General features: G+C 37.1%; 1 protein-coding gene across 1 annotated transcript in view; it reads left to right on the forward strand.

The window, feature by feature from the left end:
- Nucleotides 1-19,948, forward strand: part of MAN1A1 (mannosidase alpha class 1A member 1) — a 157,312-nt gene that overhangs the window by 41,813 nt on the left and 95,551 nt on the right. Inside the window, exon 3 of the mRNA XM_064447387.1 lies at nucleotides 9,053-9,168. Coding sequence (XP_064303457.1) covers nucleotides 9,053-9,168 — 116 coding nt within the window. The remainder of the gene's footprint in view (nucleotides 1-9,052; nucleotides 9,169-19,948) is intronic.

Below are 19,948 nucleotides of genomic sequence, written 5' to 3' on the forward strand. Positions count from 1 at the left end.
AAGGAGTAAGAGCCCAAGTCAGTCTAAATGCAGATCACTTCCTCATCATGGTCATCTAGTATGAGATCTTATTGCTGAGGAGATTTCCTTAGAAACATCTTCACTCATATTGATCTTGGTGGCAAATCAAAACAAGCATTAGATCTTTTTGCTGAATTGCTTTACAGAATACTGAAAGGCAGCATATCTGCAAGCAGTTCTGTCTCATAATCTACCCTTTCCTGAATCCATAATCTATGTTTTGTTTTTCAGAAACAAATCCTTGATTCTGTAATAGTGTCCACAGATCATTAGATCTGATCTGAATTCAGCAAATGCCTTCTTTTTCAGAAAGCAATAAAAGGATGATCTGGTTTTCTTTGTGGGTTTTGTTTGTGGTTTTTTTGTTGTTGTTGTTTTACATAGTTGAGCCCCTTTTTCCTTGTGAAAGGACAAACAAGTTACCTTATCTTCTTTGTTTCTGGTTCTTATTTTAAAAAATGCAGTGGTTGCATTTTTTTTTAATTGCAAATGGTTGACTATTTTTAAGGTAATTCTGAATTAAATTGGTTGACAATAGGTTAATTCCAGTTCTGTGTCCCACGAATCTCCTCACAACCTTCAGAAATCAAGAAAGACCTTCAGTTCACTGTCATCAATCATAACTATCTCCAGTTTGCCATGATCATCTTTTCTTCTTGCTTCCAGGTCTCAATTTTTCAAAATACAAGTGTCTGATTGCCTTAATAGCAGTAAGATATAGCTTATTTCATTAGCCAGTTGTTTAATTTGGAACACTTCCCCTCTCATGCATTAATTGGTGCAGTTATGGCATTTTGCATATATTGGGAGTGCCTGTTATGGAATAGAGACTTCAACTGCCTCACTGCCGGGAACAGCATGTTCCAATGCTGTGGCTCACTGGTGCTTAATGCTGTATAGGTTACAGACAGCATAGCTCTCCTGACACAGAAGGGGAGAGTTATTTTCAAATGGTGTGTAAGCTTAATTTTGAATTTTGAAAGCTTCAGGCCTTCCTAGCGTAAGGCATTTTGTAGATGGACTATAATGATGCCTTCAAGATGCAACTGTCATGATGCGTTTCTCTGAAACACAAAAGTAAGATGAGCTTTTAAGAAGTGTAATTACACATATATGTGACTGTTAGGCTATACCATCATGAATTTGGCAACTACACTGACACTAATGTTAGGCATGATGTTGGGTGAACAGATAGTGACAAGGACTATTCTGACCTTGGGAGAAGGAAAAGCATCCTGCTTTAGCACCTTGTACAAATTAAAAGTAGTAGAGCTCTTCTGTAGCTGAGGACTTCTTGACGAACTTTGAAATGACACTTTATTTGACCTAAACCCAGGCCATGAAGCCAACTTTTGAAGACAAGGACCTGCCTTGATCTTCCTGGTATTCTGTGAGCAGTGTGTGAAGCATGTATTTGATAAGTCAAGGAAGTCTTTAGACTGGTAGACCACATACACATATTAATGTTATGAGCAGAAGTTGCTTCCTCTCACATGTACACATTAAAAATAATCAACTTGTAGAGAAAGGCTGAAACATATGTAAACTGAAATATTTCTGTTCCAAGCCAAAGCCGTGTACTTGCCCCGGCCATTGCCCTGGCCATTGCAGTCTTTTCAGCACATCCATTTAATATTTTGATTTCCTTTTTATTTGCCACTTTAGCATTTACCATGTTGTCTTGGCAAGTAACAAACATTATTGTGGGTTTTGGTTTACTCTGACTGCAAATAATTCAGTTACGATAACAACTATTTGAAAAAGCAGAAGCTAAAAGTCATCAGTTGTTGTCTCTGTAGCATTCTCATAAATTTAATTTCATGAAGTGTACAACTTTCTAGACTTATCAAGTAAATTGGAGTAGCTAAACATCTGTTTGCACTATGCATCTGTGTTCACTGTGCATCAGCAAAACAAGGCATGTCTCCTAAGCTGTTATGACTTCTGCTGTGAGTAATAATTGTTCTCTGCCCATACCTGGTAGAAAGCACTTACTCTGCCCTGAGTAAGTGCTGTTAATTTTTAATATTTCAACCTTTAAAGTTTCAGATTACTGTTAACAATGTTTGCTAAAATAGAGCCTTATCCATCTACCCTCCTAGTGTGGAAGAAAGTGGCAAAATCACAATTTTGCCAATTTTTTTTTTTACAGCCCCCCCCCCCCCCCCCCCCCAGCCAGGAGCTATTTCTCTTCAAGCCTGCTGTACTAATTTTAAAACTAATAAGCATTGCTGCACTGGTGGAGAGTGTTTTCTGGAAGAGGTTTCTGCACTTGAGTGTTACTAAAGGGCTTTTAAAATTATCTGTAACTGTATTTTATGTGCAGTATTGCGAGTTTAATAATATTGTAACTTGTGGGCATAGTATAATTAGTCTCTGTAAGTGAAATAGGAACTTTTCTGGAGGGGAAAAGAGAGGCTTTTAATAAATACTCACAATCTGCAAAGCCAAAGTACTGTAATTCAGCAAGATCCTGTGCCTCCCACTTTGAACTGATTTTTGTAGTTTCTTATATGGAGTATTGATGTATATGAAGATTTTTAAAGCTTGCCAAAATTCATATTCAAAACTGTCTTGAGGTGTACACCAATGTGTATTCGTAAACTGTAAGTTTATTAATATCGCTCTAGAAAATTAATTGTACATATATTTAAACAATATGTTAACTTAAATTGAAAAGCTTCAACATCTTCTCCCTCCTTCTCCCCTGTCTTGTTTCTCTTCACTTTTGCTGATGGATTTCCTTGGAATTTTGGATTTCAGTATGCGTTCTTAATTTTGGAAGGAAGCCCGACATCTTTCCCAACTAAATTAATAGCAACATTAAGAGATATGTGGATGAATGACTCAACACAGCATTTGTGAGAGGAGGTCATGCTGCATAACTGCTGTTTTTTCCAAGTTGGTTGGTATGGAGACAAGGAAGTTTATAGTCTCTTTAGATTTCCAAAAAGCATTTTTGGGGTTTATTACTGGCTGCTTGAAGGGAGGTGTTGCTGCTGAGGCCATGCTCTCAAATCACTTTTCACAGTGCTGGAAGATCAAGTGACCAGAGTGACTGTTCGGCAGCACTAACAAGTTACCCGAGGTAGCTACGGCAATGGCAAACTGCAAGTGATTCCATGAATCCAGAAGGATTCCCCGACAGATGATAACTGCTCTTTAAAATAGCAAATGGGGTCTGACCTACCTAAATTTAAACTGGCATGTAGTAGTATGGGAGATAGGATTCTAAGTTCATGCACAGAACTAGAAGACTTGAACTCAAGGTAGTGAAGACTTGAAAACTTTTCAGTATAGTATATGGAGATGCACAGATTAGGTGAACAAGGATTTATTGTTCCTAGTGGGAAACAAAACCCTTTGTAAGGGGTGGAAACATCAAATCAGTAGGCAGCATGTTCAGACAAACAAAAGAAGGTGGCTCATAACGAAGTGTGTTACTGAGATGCATGGGTGCCAGAAGAGTGGTGGATGCGAAAGGCTTCCATGGAAAGCAGCAACGAGCAATGGAGCAAAAATTTATCAAGCCCTATTAAAAACAAAGACACCAGAGCTGGCTCTAACATGCACAAACATGCAAAATATTAGAGATTAGAAGAGTATTCGAGAAATATCACAGCATTGTTTCATGTTACACATATGAAAAGCTAGATCTGTAAAAAGCTGAAAGTATTGTTTCTTTTCCCACTCTCACCAGCTGGTGATAGTGAATGAAATTAAAAATCTTAGTGTTGCTGAGGGTTTGCCAGTACTTGAGTAAGAGTTTCATGTTTTGGCATAGCGTGCTTTAATAATTAATCACTCTTGATACTTTAAATTGCTAATGATATTGGATAGAAACCTTTTCAGTGAACTTTAAATAAAGGAAAACACTGTTTTAAAATCTGAGTCAGCTTTTGAAAGAATGCTCTAAGAAACCTACAGCTCTAATCAAAACATTAATTTTGTCAAACCTATATGTGTTCTTGAATATGTTGAGAATAATGTAGCTCAGAACCATTACTGTAAAATGTATATGAATATAGAGCTGAAAAAAATTGGATGCTTGGTTTTTTTTAAAAAAATTGCATATTTAGTTTTACAAAATATCTGGTCTTATTCCTCATGTTAAGAAAATCTGAACTGTTCTTAATGGCCAGATTAAGAAAATATTGTGACAGATTATATTTCTGTATTTTTGGCTGGAATTTTGAATCTGAAGTGACAAGCTGGAGAAGATGTCATATAATACATCTGCTTTGACTGAGCTTCTTCAATTTACAATAACTGGAAGGTGGCAGGACAAGTTTGCCTCACTGCCTGAAAACAATGAAGAGTCTAAGATCAGGGTGGGGCTGAGTGCAATTCAAATACAGCTACATATAGAATTTTCTTTTCCACAGTACTACGAAGTAGCCTTAAAAAGCAGTTCTTCTGACAATAATAGAGGAAACATCTTTTTGAACACTAGCGCTTTTTTTGGAAGGGATATCCATTATTATTTGTATGTGCTGAATTTCCATCACATAAAAAAATGACAGATATGAATGTTCTATATTGATTTTTACACTTCATGTTAGAAACACAAAACTAACTTTTTCTGGAAGAAAAAAACCCAACATTCTACTCATTTTCTACAGTTTTGCAAGAGCAAGAAATCCTAGTTTATGATGCTACTTGGATGGTGAACTGTTACAGGTGAGGGAGCTGAGGCCACTTCATAGTCCATCTTTCCTTATCTTCCGTTTTTGTCATACGCTTTGCCACAGTTACCTTCCAGTCAGAATATGACACAGAGTCAGAAAATGACACAGAGTCAGAAAAAGAAAAGCAGATGAATTTGAGAAGAGTAAGGGGCCTGGCTTCCATCCTGTTATAGACCGTGCATTAGGACATGTCTGAAACTTTTCTCCATGTACTGTTCTTTATGATATGCTTGCAGGTCACAAATCTTCATCTGTTTCACATATATGTATGCATAAATATATGTATGTGTGTGTGTATAGTTATCTAAAATATATATTTGGTGAGGAACGTGGATGTTCTGGAGAACCAAACGTGGTATACAATGGATAGGAGGAAGTTGTAAACTAACTATTCAGTGTGCCAGCATGCATGGAATCTGGCATCCTGGCTGTACTCTATTTCAGACTCTTTTGGCAAAAATATAAGCCATGTCTAAAAGCCTGGGCTAGACAAATAAAAGCTTCTTTTGGCCCACCCTCCAAACTATTTGGCTATAAGCCAGTTGTGGTTCTCAAACCATATGGCCAAATAAGCTCAGTCACAGAGCTGTGCTAATAAGCTTGTCATCCATAGCAGTTCTCCCTGTAGTGACACCCTGGAAATTCACAAAAACTTATTCATCGTCTGATGACTTTTTTTTTTTTAATTCTGCACTGCCACCCCACCCCTGAGGCGCTATTCTGTTCTCTAATGTAATTTCCTCTTATTTGTGTGCACATACCTTTGCATTGTTAGATATTAAAAAGCATGCTGTTTAAATGAACCCACTGTGTACTGCCCAGGGGTGATCTAGACTCCTCTGTGCTTTCTATCACACTATACTGAAATGCTGGGTAATCAGTCATCTTCATTAATCATCCACAAATCTTATTAGCAGTAGGTTATTTTTATTTTATTCCAGATCGTTGCTAAAGATTTCAAATGTTAAACTGGAAAAGAAGCTTTGTAGATGCTGCTAGGTGGTTCACTCGAAGTTTTGTGTTGACTGATCTCTTTTGCTTTCCCTTCAGTTAACTGGCTTGTAGGCCATGTAAAATTGTTCCCTATTAATCACTTACATGGAATAAATGATGGTAGTAGTAAAGAGGAGAGAGAACAACAGAAGCAGGTTTAACAAAGGAAGTAAAATGGAACATATATGAATACTTGGTCTGGAGCTTTTGGTAGAGACTAATAATGTTTCACTTTGGAAGGCTTGTACACCTGGTTATCTCTTTTATCATCAAAATGACTCACTTCAATGTTATCATTTTATGATCAATTCATATTGATCAGTTTGTTTTATGAATTTCAAGTCAATTTTCTCTACCCTGAGTATACTATTTTTTTTGTGTGTTATCTGAAAATATATCTGTAATTACCTGAGGCGTATGAATTTGCTTCAAGTATTATTTGTGACATCCTCCTTCGGCCTAGGAAAACTATGAAACTCTACCATGGTGACTGCAACTTTACTGGTGCTTTTTGTAACCCAGTGTTCACTGTTAATCAAATTTATAGCAGCACTGTAGGTGTATAACAAAACAGTCCTCCCGTCCAAATATTCTGTGTCATATGAGTGTGTGTTGTAGTTGCCTAACAATAATCTTTGCCTCTTGTAGACCATGACTGCTGTGTAATTCCTTGGGAACGCTGTGTAGAAGCTAACATGAATGATAACCGTATTTAATAATGTATGTGGTGTGCTTTGAGAAGCATAGCATATATAGGCTTGGAAATATTTGGTCTTATTCCATAATAAGCAATGTTCATTTTACTTCTTTGCATTCCTTTCCCCCCTTCCCTTGTTTGTCTGACTGGTTATAAATGAGCTGTTCAGCTACACAATTTCCTTAACACTCTTTTAAATTTGGATTATCCTGTTGGCTAACTTCGTGTAAACTGCGGTTGTTCACAAGTCATAATTCTGGCCCCTAAAGTGACACTTTGAAAATGCAGTCTGTGTTCTTTTATCTTTTATCAAGAATATTGAAGTATAACTGATATAAATTTGGCTATTTAGTTGTCACATTAATTGCTTTATTCTGTTTTCTGGAGCCTTCAGAATAATAGCAAAAGTTGTTTCGAATAAAGTACAATCTACTTGAAATTCTCCCATCTCCTTCTGTCTTCTTTTGACGGGAGTCTCCTGTCAAAGGGACAAACTTATGTCCATTTCTCCTCCCTGCGGGGAGAGGTCTATGCTGTAAGCAGACTGTACAAGCCAGGTTTGGAGTGGGGGGGACAGAAGTCATAAGAAGTGGGGGAGTCCAAGGGTAATTTCTCAATAAGGTATAATTCTCCTCTTTTTCTTCTGACTCAGTAGTGAGTTGCAGCTCACATATTAATCCTTAAAATTGAAAGCTCGGTTGAAAGTTTAGGTGGTGTTAGGTGTATCACAAGAGGATTATCACAAAGAATGTTATTGCGCGGTGAGTCTGTCGCAATCTGCTCAAGGAAATCAGGTTATAGATGATTCTTCTGTAAGTAGAGCTCATTTGTACAAGTTCACCAGGAGCAAATTTTGTTGTACAGAGTTACTAAACGTCTCCAGAGCCTTTGTAGTAACATTCTTGAGCACGTGTCCTCCAGCAGTTTTCCACAATAGTTCTCACTTTCTCATGAGCTCAGGAAAAATACAAGTCACTTAGCTAAGTGTAAAGGAATGCTTTTGCTTTGATATGAGAGAAGGGCAGCCAAATAAGCTCTGGGAAGATATGATGTCCTTCTTACCAAAGTATGCTGCAGTTTTATTAGTGGAATATCTGAGGGAAAACATAGATTACTTCCTTCAGAGTAGGAAAGGAATGTTCCAAAAAGGATGATATAAGCAATTAGCAGCTGCTAAAACAGAGAGAGCACCTGGTTCTCTTCAATGTACCAAGAACCTGTTATAATAATCTCAAGTATTATTTTGTTCAAGATGATACAAATGGAAAATTATTTTCTACCTGGAAGGTTAAGTTTAAAGTGTTGTCAGTTATATGGAGGTCTCCAATCACTCCTCCATTTTATGAGGAAGCAGAAAACCTTGATGGTAGTAAACACAAGAGTTGACTGAAATAGTCGATTTCCTACTTCAGTATGAATAATTCAATTCTGATACTTGATAAGTCTAGAAAACTAAGTTTACTTTTTCATCAGATATTTCGGAGGCAAGATGGTAATCCTGTAAAGTCAGTTGTAGCTACTGTCTTGTTATTATTCACCCAGTGCAATTGATCTCCTGAATGAATAGTCAACTATCCACCCCAGTCACTAGCCCTGCTGGGGGGGAGAGAGATTAGACCTAATGAATTCCACTGTTCCTTGCAACCTAGATTATTCTGCAATTCTAAATGTTTACTTCTGTATCTAGGGTCTTCTCTAAAGAATGTCTTAACTGTAGTTTGCATTCATAATGCAGATTTTGTTACATACAAACGGTGTTTTAAAAAGGTCATTGTAAATTTGAAGGAAGCATGGGAAAGTCATTTGAAAGTCATTGGCTTTATTTTCTCCCCAACCTTCCACATAACCCCTTGAGTACGTTACCCCTTCAGTACGTTACCCCTTCAGTACAGTATCATGAACAATTAATCCATGCCAAAATGAACATACTGATGATATTTCATCTTGAAATGTTAGGTGCAGGTTAGTAAACTGACTCTTTCCTGTCTCCATAACAGAGGCAGAAGGATGCCGCTTCTGCAAACAACCCAAACGTGCTCTGAAAACCCATGTCTGGCAGTTTGTCTTGAGCTGAGAGATTCAGATATGTGCAAGTTTGCCTTTGCACCCCCAGTGCTGTCTCGTGCTGGTTACATGGTGATGCACAGTATCAGATAATTGTTTTTCAGAGAGGGTACTTCTTAAAGGGCTTGCTTAACTGAAATGTGATCACTATTTATCAGCTTCTTAAAGCTTTATATGTATTATTGAGTATAAAAACAAAAAAGCAAATTTTTTTTTTCACTCCAACTGGAAGAAACAGTCATTTCTCCATGTAATGAGGTTTATTGTCTTCTACAAATTACATTTTACAGAGAACTGTTCCATCAGTGTTTAAAAATGCAAAATCATGGCTGAAAATGCAGTGCGTCAGAACAGCTCTTCAAAACTTCATTAGTGTGAGAAATATTTAAATATTATGATGCTGTGTTGTGGCATGGGAATGAAAGTTGAGGCTGTGAATTACTAGTTGCCCACTTGAATGTTTATATGCCCAATTTTTAATTGGATTAATTGAAACTGCATTTTGAAATTAGCATTAATTTAAACTAATTAAATCTAACTGAAAAGCCTTCTGCTGCAAAGTAAATCATTGGCTCTTCATGTATTTCAGGTAACATTCAAGGAGCAACAATAGTGGATGCCCTTGATACACTATACATCATGGAAATGAAAGAGGAATTCAAGGAAGCCAAGGAGTGGGTTGAAAAAAACTTAGATTTCAATGTGGTAAGTAGTGTTGCTGATTGACATTTAATGCTCTGTTCAGTCTCCAGGGGCCAACTGAGGACTGGGTTCTAATATTGCAAGCATGATACAAGGCTACAGAATGTAGATCATTGATAGATAAAACAAGGCGGCAGGAAGCAGAAACATAATAAACTTACTGCTCTGGTTATATGCAGTTTTTCAATCTGAGAGATTAAGGTAGATGGGAAGCAACAAGCTGGACTGAAGGAAGGAAAAAGGAATAGAGTATTTACCGTTGTAAACAACAAACTTTTCAGCCCTTTTGGATAGAACAATCGAGACACTTTAAGCATTAACTTTTTAGTTATGTAAACATTTTCGCTTTATGAAATCTTCCACAAATTAGACTTCCATTTAAAGAAAGCAACATGCCATACGTAACATTTAAGTTTCTCTGTGTATCCTAGTAAAGTTGAATCCCATGAGTTAGCTGAACTGTTGGCACAAACTGAGCTGCTTTAGTCTTACAAGGCACCAGGTCATCACAACTGCATATACAAATCATCCTATTAACTGGTAAATATGCAGCTGAGAGCAAAGTTAATTATTACAGTTTTTATTCTAGAAAGGCTCTGAACAGGCAAGAACCTCTGTAAAACTTCAAGTAGATTGAGAAGTCCTGGTTTTGGTCCTTTTTTTTTGTTTTGTTTTGTGGGCCAGAGTATGTATTGTGATTGCTAAGCAGAGAGACCTAATGTAGTACCTCTGTTGACTGGCATAGTAAAGTAGGAAAGCATTGTAGGCATGGTACACCGAGTACTTAAAAGCTCTTGTAGTTGATGTGCGTAATGGCAGAAACACTTTCTGAAAACAAAATACTCTTTCTAGTATGTTATGCAAAAGTCAGGATTAATTAACTTCTCTTACATGCTTGAGAATTAATTATCATTTTAAGAAAGAGGAGTTAATAAGAGTGGATATTATATAGTTTACATAAGCAGCAATTTAGTGTGCATTTATGTTTACATTAATAATGTGAATACAGGGTATTAAACTGTGCTTCCGAGTAGTGTCAGATGTCTCAATGACATGATAACTTTATCTTGTGCATGAGATTTTTTTTTTTCTAAAGGAATTTTTGTACTATTAAATGCCTCTCTTCTTAGCTTAGCATTATTAAGATGTTTAAAAATGTAGGAACAAAACATCATAGAAAATATAAACTCCGCTTTGAAGGAAGAGCTGAGCTGCATATGAAGTAACATCATAAAGCACTGTAGAGTGATTTACATTAACACTAAAATCTTTGGTTTTGCATACATCTTACTATATTTTGTACTGGAAACTTCTAGTAGGTATTGCCTAAAATTTCAGCTCCTCTTGTTATTTTATGTATTTTTTAAATTATGCAGTACTTATTTTTCCTCAGAAATGCTTAAAAGCTCTGAAGTCTCTCAAAATGTCTGAAATTTTGTATTGCGTTTCTTGGTCAATGCAGCCATCCAGCAGGTTTACCAAAACTACTTTACAGATAATAACGATATGCGTCACGAACAATATCTTGTTCGACACCTCACAAAATTATTTTCATAATACTTCATAATCATATAGAATTTAATTTTTCCTTGGCAGCAGTAATGAGTAGATGAATTTTCCCAAAGTGGAACACCGAAATGAAAATAAATAACCGCAGCACCAACTTTAATAATTGACATCAGTTTGTTTAATGGCTAATTGTTTGAAGCTACTCAACTTGCACTCTTGTTGAGTTTTCCACTTTATATATAAAGTTCTAGTTTCAAATGGTGCTTTGTATTTGTGTCTTACAGTTTAAAGTTGGAAATTACTTAAAACAAAGAACAGCAGGGCCTTCTTATATTTAAGCATTTATCATGTATCAGGCATTACTTGACATTTTCTGCATTAATGTTTTGTACACTCTTACTTGCTCCTGTTTTAGTAACCTTTCTCCCACAAAAGTAATTTAGTTATTTCTGTGTTATTTCTTGTGAGTAGAATAAAACGTGTGTGTTTGATGTTTCTGTCATTTCCTGGGCAGTGGCTGCTTAATCAGCTTTTGGGGAAGCATGTTTGGCCTTTATTTGTATAAATAGAATTAGTTTTTCTCTCCATTTAATCTTAGAACTGTGCTTTTTTAATCTTAAACTTTCTTTAAGATGTTCTTTACAAAAATAGCTGTGACTGTATTCTGTGGCAGAATCTTTTTTCCGTTATATTCTACGTCAATGCAGCTGGATAAAGCAAGTTTTCCTCCCTAGAAGTTTGTAATATGTCGGATACTCATTGTATGTGTTGAACTATTTGGCCAGCACTCGATCGTTCTATTCACCTGATCATAAGAGTTTCCAAATGTCACTTTGTGAAGTATGTGCTAGTTTATCCATATAAAGGGATTTATGGAATAAAGATGACTTAATGGGAAATGGCATCACCTCTTCACATGTTAGATTTCAGTCCCTCAATTCAATGAATTAGTTGTCAGGGTTACTCTTGTTTTACTGTTCTGAAGAAAGCAAACTGTTCTGATTTCGAAGGAAAATTCTATATAAGTAAACTCCACCTTTCTCAGCAAACTTGTGAATTTTGGTAACCTTGTGAGTGGATGTGTTTGGAAGCTTCCCCTTTTGGAGGATACCGTATTTGCACTATTTTCATTGGAGCTAGAGCAAGTAGCCCTGTGGTTTTATAACTGAGATATCCACATGGCAATGCTTGGAGGTTTTTCTCTCATAACTGCTGAAATTCCTCGTATTTGATACCTTGCTGAAGTTTCAGCCAAACTAAGTAGTCCTTCAGGAATTAAGTTGCATTTTCTGATTCTGTCAATATTTTAAGAGATTTAAACATACTCGTACCTTTGGAAAGAGTTGACATTTAGCAGTGGCTAAATCCATGGCCTTTGCATCATGGATGTGTGCACTTTTTCCATTAAATCATTTCACCTCCGTGGGGGTGTATCTTTGCTCTTCAGTTAATGTAGCTGAGGGTTTGGTCTGACCTCCTTACGCATGCTGCTGCCTACACACCCTTTTCATAGTGCTCATGCATGGCCCTGGCCAAGGCTGCACTGGGCTGGGTTGTGTATCAACATGTTGCAACAGAGGAAAAAGGAGCCAGTCTCTCTCAAGATCACTAGGGAGCTTGGCGGTTTCCTAGTTACAACTGCACACTGCTGTGTGCTTCTGTTTTTATTTTTTCATTATTTGCTTTAGGACCTTCACACACACGGAGCATTCATAGCTTTCTGAAAGAGTTTCTGTACCACCACACAGCTTCTGCTTCATGCTGGGGAGGAAAAAGCTGTCAGTCCCTGCAGTGCAAGGGGTGAACCACCATGAATCCATACTTGGGAAGGGAGATTGGAAGAGGGATCTGAAAGAGATGGATGAAAGGGTCAGGAGTCAGGGAGCAGTGGTGCAGGAGCTGAGCCACTTGGCACAGCAGTGAAGGGTTGGGAGATGTTAAGTATTGGAATTGATGGCACTTTGCTTCTACACCCGGACACACCCCAACTTCTTTAGGATGAGAGACTAACTGATCCATCCCCCTCTTCTTCAGCCCTGCTAAACTCCTCCCCCACAAAAGGACAGTCTTGTCCATACTGCATACTGAGAACAGTCCTTGGCCTGTGCGTTGTCCTAAAGCGTGCCTGGACATTGGCTGGGAAAGCAGGGGCCTAAACCAGACCAGAAGGTGTTGACAATTAAATAGTATGTGGGACAGTGCTTGAATTCGTGCCCTGATCAGCCCTCTGATGTGGGTGTAGTCAGGCATGACCAGAATAGGAACAAGGTATGGAGCAGGAAGCCATGTGCTTGTTTGGAGAAAAGGAAAATTATTTCTTCTACCAGAAGATTTCTCAAAAGTGAATTTGGATTCAAACTAAAATAACCTTTCTGTTGGTTATTAGTGGTTATTGCTTTGTTTGCCTCCTCCCTCTCTATTTTTGGTCATAGAATCATTAAGGTTGGAAAAGACCTTTAGGATCATCAAGTCCAACTGTCAAAATGGAGGATGGCGGGAAGTTATGATTGCTCAGTCACATGAAACTGGCAGTGCTCTGTGCAGTAGCTCTATCTGTGTGGATATAATTTAGTTGACTTCAGTTGACGTTTTGTGCTAGCACTGACTCATCGTGCATTATCCGTCTCATCAGAGATACCTTCCCTTGCTAACTGCACAGGATGGATCAACCTAGGAAAGGGTTGATGTTGTGCTGTGGGGAAAGTATGAAGAATGTTTCATTACTTGCTCTCGAAGATAGGTACTAAATTAGTTGAAGAACTGCATAAAGAGAAAGGAATGAGTAAAAAAGCAAGGATATGTTCAGTCTTGTGTCCTGCCAGCACTCTTAAGCAAAGCTGTTTACAGAGGTCGGTAAGTCACTGTATCTGATTTTATAAGCCACCCTGAAGCTTGAAGGCTTACTTACCAGTTCTGATTTTTGTCTTTGTACTTAGCTTTGTAAGTTTGAGTATATTATAAAGAAGCGTTGTGTGCAGCTTCATGCAGTGTATAAGTTTTGCATGTAATATGTCTACTATTTCAGGAACTAGAGAAGAGTGGGAAAAGTTTATTTCTATTGCCATGTATACATTTTCCAAGATTTTTGCTTTTCCAAGACCCCAGAATAGCAAATATTATTTGGATCTAACACTTCCAGCATTTATCTTTAGCTCTAATCTATCTGTGGTGTGGCAGTCAGTAACCACGACAGACTTATAGAATTGAGATTGTTTATTTCAAACTTCAGCATTTATGAATTTAAATCCTACTACTCTCAAACTGTAGGTATTGTGATTGACTTGTAATTGTATTTAACAGCCCATAACCTAATGTTCTGGCTTGGAGGCAGATGGGTTTTTGGTGCTTTATTCTTGGTGATTTTTTCTCTTTAAGTGAGAAAATCAGAAAATTTCCCAATAAAACAATTTGCAACAGGATGACTTTCCTATTAAAAAAAAGAAAGCATGTGGGAGGTGTGAGTAAATGGGCTTCAAGTAAATGTATAATGGGTCTGTGAGGAAGCTTAAGCCAGCAGTTGAAAATGGTTCTTTAGTTTGCGGGACTATTTGTTTACTAGTTTGCCACATAACTTGTTAGTACACTCTAAATGCCAGACTTCAAAGTGTCTTGATTTTGTTTTGATTATGAATAAGAAATTATTCTGATGGGCTAAAAGGATACCCTGCAAATTTATTATTAAATGCAGTTCTTTTACTGCTAGAGTTCGTTAATGCCTTCAGTAACACTTTGTGTTTGTGCCCACTTATGATCTTACAGTTTGCCTTGTGGGGACTTCAGCAAGGTTAAACAGCATGTTATGCAATAACCAGGCTTCGACACTTCCAATAAAAAGGTTGCTAAAATTGTTTCCCTTGTTTATGGGACCTGAGTATTTTAGCAAGCTGCCACTAAATTTCAGTGGTGGGATACGAATGAAACTTCTTTCCCCACAATTGCGAGTAATTAAAATGTTAAGTACAGTAGCTTAAAGTAAGCTGTTGTGAAGTACTCTTCGTGTCTCTGTCATACTTCCTGGACTACTTGAAAATGCTAAGATTTGTTGTTGTTCCCAACCTTTGTGCTTCAACAGGGGGGATAGTATTATTTAATAGTAATAATAATTAAATACCTCTCATTTCACTTGAAATGTCTAGAATTGTAGTCTAGAATTATATATATTAGTCAGCATTGTTCAGTGTAGGGTCCCTGGCATTCTCATGCAGAGTTTGTTAACCTGCAGGATATGAGCTGTTTGTAACGGTACAGTATAGTATGTGGGCGTGGGGGGAGTAATTGTATCCCTTGTACATAGAAGCAATAGCTAGAAATGTACATAGAGGCAATAGCTAGAAACGCAGATGAGGTGACTGAAGTTTTATTACACTCTTGATGGGACAAGAACAGGAGAACCAAAGGACAGAAAGTTTTGTAACAAATGTGTGCAATAAAGACGACAAATTATTTGGTAGGATTTGTGGCCTTTTTTTGATCTTTATAAAAACTAAGAGAGTAAGCTTTTCATCAAATGTAAATTAAGGTGACTTGATTATTGCGAATACATTCATCCACATAAAAATCACACAGTATTTTGTCCAATTGAATTACGAATGGCAGAGCAAGTACCAGTGCTGATGAGTGCCAGGTGCAAGCTGATACTAGATAAATAAAGTTGGGTTGTATTTCAAATGTTGTGTTTATAAGTGAGGGTGACTTCCCATAGAAAACATAGGTGGAAATTGTTTTGGCCTTGGTCTACAATTTTGTGGAGAGGAAGACTTTCAAGAAAGAGGTGTGTTAAGGAAATGACCAGAAGGATGGGAGTACTCATTTTTGGGAAGCTGGAGGAGTCCAATAGAGGAAGGGCTTCAGAGAGCACAGCTGACAGTAGTTTTGTTGTCTGAACAGTGCTTTTCAACATTAAATTCAACCACAGCTGGTTGCAGCTTCAGCAGTTTACCAGTTGTAGACTTAATCCTCTGGTTTACAGAAGGGTGAGGGAAGTGAAGTGTTGAGGTGCAGCAGAGATCAGATTGGCCCTGTCATACATTTGCAAATAAAATACAAATGCAGAGTGACACAAACTAGCTGATGTAATTCTTGGCAATTTTTTTCCCCGTTTGGTAATATTTGTTGTTTTTTGAAGATGGGTCTTCCTAAGGTATAGTCAGCCTCCCTTTCTTTAAAAGGAGTTGGTTTAATAGATTTACTAGTTAAACCTGTCATGTTCTGCAGCTTCTTGAGTGCTTCTGAGCTATGGTTCTTCTCTTGCTTAAAAACCCTTATTTTAGCATTTTTCCTTGTTGAGACAAAATGTGGTAACTCTCAGCTGTTTCATCCTTTGGTTGTGGAGGCTTGCTTATTTACATAGCCTGAGTTTGAGAAAAAGCAGTCTCCACCACATGTGAATAGGTTCACTTTGATGTTATGTGTCCAGCCACCAATGTAAAGGATGTTACATCCCTTTGTCAAAATAGTTTTGTCTTTAGAAGCTAATCAAGGAAACAAGATGAAATTCCATAAAGTTGTTGTGGTTTTGCTCTTGCACAACGTAATTGATACATATATTGCTTTTGGTTTTCTATTTCTCTAAGTACAGTGAGCAATAGTCAGAATTCCTCTGGATTTCATATAGTGCTGGGACTATCCCATTTATGATTCACTTATCAGAAGATCAAATACTGAAGGATAAATTATTAATTGAATGTAAGATGAAAGACGAAATTACTCATATACTTCAATTAACTTAAAGCCCGGGAAGTAAAACAAAATTACATTGTTCCCAATATACATATCACTTTCCCAAGCATCTATATACTTTCAGAATCCTTTATAAAAGAGAGGCCTCCAAAGTTAGCAGCCAGAGCAAGATGATATTGTACAGGAACAATAAGAGTTTAGCACAGACATGTACTGACAAAGGTGTTTCAGATACCGTTGTACACAGCACATGGCCATGCAGTCTAATTGGGATACTAATGAAAAGACTGTAAAATTAGAGATTATATCTCTCTGGTTGGTCAGGGTCATCTTATATACTTGGGATTTTACAAAAGGAACATCGTACTACTCATTTTACGATAAGTATGTCCAGTCACTTCTTACAGAAGTTCCATTAGATATAATGGAATTAATTTAACCACTTCTCAGACCTGCTATGTAATGATGCAATGATGGTTTGAAAGAGGCTAAACTTGAAATAAAAAATAAAGTAAAATAATTCTGGCCTCTTCATTTGGTGAAGTAGAAACTTTGGGAAGTGCAGATAAAGGTTTTTTGTATATATTCTGACAGTTAAGTGGATCATAAGGCATTTGTGTACAGCTGGATCTGAATGCAAAATGAAAAGCAATATTGCTTACTTAGGATTTGACTGCTGAGTAGAAATATACAGGTTTATTTGTGCAAACTGTGTGTGTATGATGATTAAAAATATGAAGAGAGGAGGCTAATGATCAGGGTGTAGCATTTTAAATGTGTAACACAAAAAATTTAAAAAATCAAACCAGAAAGAAGGGTAAAGTTGGTGTAGCAGAAACCTGCTACTTTTAGGGCAAGTTCACTTTTCTTGACAGACTGCTTCTTCACACTAACTTTCCACGTAGAGATGAATGTTTCTTTGACATGAAATTATAAAATGTCTTTAACTCTTTGCAAATTGCTATAATTCCTACGCTTTCTGAGAAAGCTACTAGCCTGGTATAATGAGTTTAAGAATAACTATGTATTAAACATACATCTACCATTAATGAAATGTCTGTCCATTTCATTAATTGCATCTTCTTCAGTGGCTTCTCTAAAGATTTTAGTAAGAGACAAGGATTTCGAACAAAGGTTCAGAGATGTATGCAGGTGAAGTATGGGAAACCTGATGACATTAAAACAATGGTTAGCTTCAACAAATGTCCTGAAAGATCACCACTTCAGCAAACATTCAGGATTACAGTGCAATTAACCTTTGTGGTTCGACAGTAAAATCTTTATTCACGTTACTTCGAAATCTTCTTTTTGTCTGTAACTGAATTCCAGAAGCAGATGTCAGTGCATGCATATTGAGCTTTTGTTAAAGGGCCTTTGCATTCCTTGTAAGATAGCAATGGTTTGAGAGTTAAGTGGCCATATTAAATCCAGAAGGGCAAAATGTAAGGTTCTGGAGACAAAATATTCGGCCTATATATCACTCAATTTACTTCAAGCAATTAAAAATCAAAAAGTTATTTAATTCAATCCTTACAGGAAACACAAGTGTCTGGGATATCTGATTAACTCATTTCCTTGTCTAATATCTACCTCTTTTCAGCTTCAGCTTTCCCACATCAAAGAAAAGTTCCTGGCATGTGCTGAGGCTCAGGATTTGAAAGAGAATGAACCTGAACTTCTGAAGAAGCTTCTCAAGTAAAATACTATTGTAGGAGTTTCAGCTAGCTCAAGTTCTAGGGAAGAGAAGCTGCCCCTATCTCTCCTTTAATCATAATTTCTTAGATTAGCCTTTCATAAGTCAGATCAGTTCTCTACAAGCTCTTTTATGCATTGGATTTAGTGAAAGTAGACTTTATTTAATGTAGAGTTCTCACTTAGGTAGTCTGCTTAGCAGCTGAATGGCTGTGTAGTCTAGTTAGTTCATGCTTCTGGAGGATTTAAATGTTCTTACATCCATGTCCCCAGGTTTACCGTATATCATGATATAATAAGAAGAAATTAAAAAGAAATGCACAGAAATGGCACTAAAGTTGAAGTGAATACCTGTTTCCAGTTAGTTCATTCTCCTCCTTGCTGGATTCAGTGAGACGATGACTGAACACTTGGAAGCAGAAATATCAGATTAATTTTGGAAAGAGAAATTAAGCCTGTCTTTTTTTTTTTTTTTCCTCCTTCTCTTTGTAGTTTCTTTCAGAAAGAATAAGAGGAGACCAGTATTGCCAGTATTGGAAGAGCAGTGAGTGAAGAGGAACTGCAGAATTTTAGTACACTTAAAATAAACTTGGAAAAATGTTATGTTCTGAGCAGTGCAAGACAGCAAGATAACTTTTTCAGTTTGCAGTCTTAACACGTGATGCCAAGTCTGAGTTTTCAGTAGGCAAATGTGTGTGATGGCTTTACTTTGCCCCTTTGAATTGTGCTCATGTGTATAAAAAACTACCCAGGCACACATATGTAGTATATATGAATTATATATTAATTAGAGCAATTCTGTGGATGAAATTATAGTCTCCATTTTTACAGGGGGAGGTGCGGGATAGATTTTAGAGAAAAGGTAAATGCCTGAGGGTAAGTGGACAAGCATTGTAGAAAATCAGTGAGTGTTTTTTGAAGTCTGTGCCTTTACAACTGATAAAACACTGAACAACTCTCCACAGTGTGTCTAGATACCTTTCCTGAATCAGAGTGCTTTGCAAACAGAAAAGCATGAAATAATATTTCTAATAAGTAACCTCGTGATGTTTTCTTCTGCAAAGGCAGTTTACTAGAGTTTAAAATACATAGAAAGCAGGGAGCAACTTCTACCCTCCTACGTAAACTGACATCTGAATATTTAAACTGGAAAAGTACAAAAACTAGCTGAGTGAGAAAAGCCTGCAAGCCCTTTGGAAGAAAATCACGCAGGTCCACCATGCATTGATTTATATGGAATGTAGCTATAGTGTATGTCAACAACTAGAAAATGACTCAATAGAAGCAAGAGCAACTCAGAAGTTATAAAAGTCAAACTCCTTATTTACATGCCTGAAAGTTTAGAAGATTGACTGCTGGGTACCATTTTTCTACAGGAATACAGAAATATAAAAAATAGTATTACATTAAAAAGTGAAAATTAAGAAGCTTCAGAAGATCAGCTTTTCGACTGAATGCCTCTTGAGTGGACTGGGTGTTGTCGGTTTGGGTAAAATTGGAATTGACTTGGTAAAGAGCAAGACAAGGTAGTGATTATGAGACTCAAATTCTTCGTTTAGGTTTGATTTTAAAAAGGCAGACAAGAATGTTCTTTGAGTTTTGAAATAGGTAATGGCTGTATCTGTACTGCTCAGTACAACAAACCTACTCTCTATCACTGGTAAAGACCAGGCCAGCTTGGGAAGGGCTGTCAGTGTAATAGTGAAAGTTCATCTGCGTCCTAGTGAATACATACTGTGATTACATTTTTATCATGAACATCTAATTGACTCATTCCAATGTTACCTCCTAATTTACAATAACCTGCATTTAAACTTGAGGTATTCTGATAAAGAGCTTCTTAAAAGGTGTCTGAGAAACGGTGGTGTGAGGTGAGGCAGTGCAGGACAGAGGATCTGAGAGC

Source organism: Phalacrocorax carbo, chromosome 3, assembly GCF_963921805.1.
Source record: "Phalacrocorax carbo chromosome 3, bPhaCar2.1, whole genome shotgun sequence".
Classification (NCBI taxonomy): domain Eukaryota; kingdom Metazoa; phylum Chordata; class Aves; order Suliformes; family Phalacrocoracidae; genus Phalacrocorax; species Phalacrocorax carbo.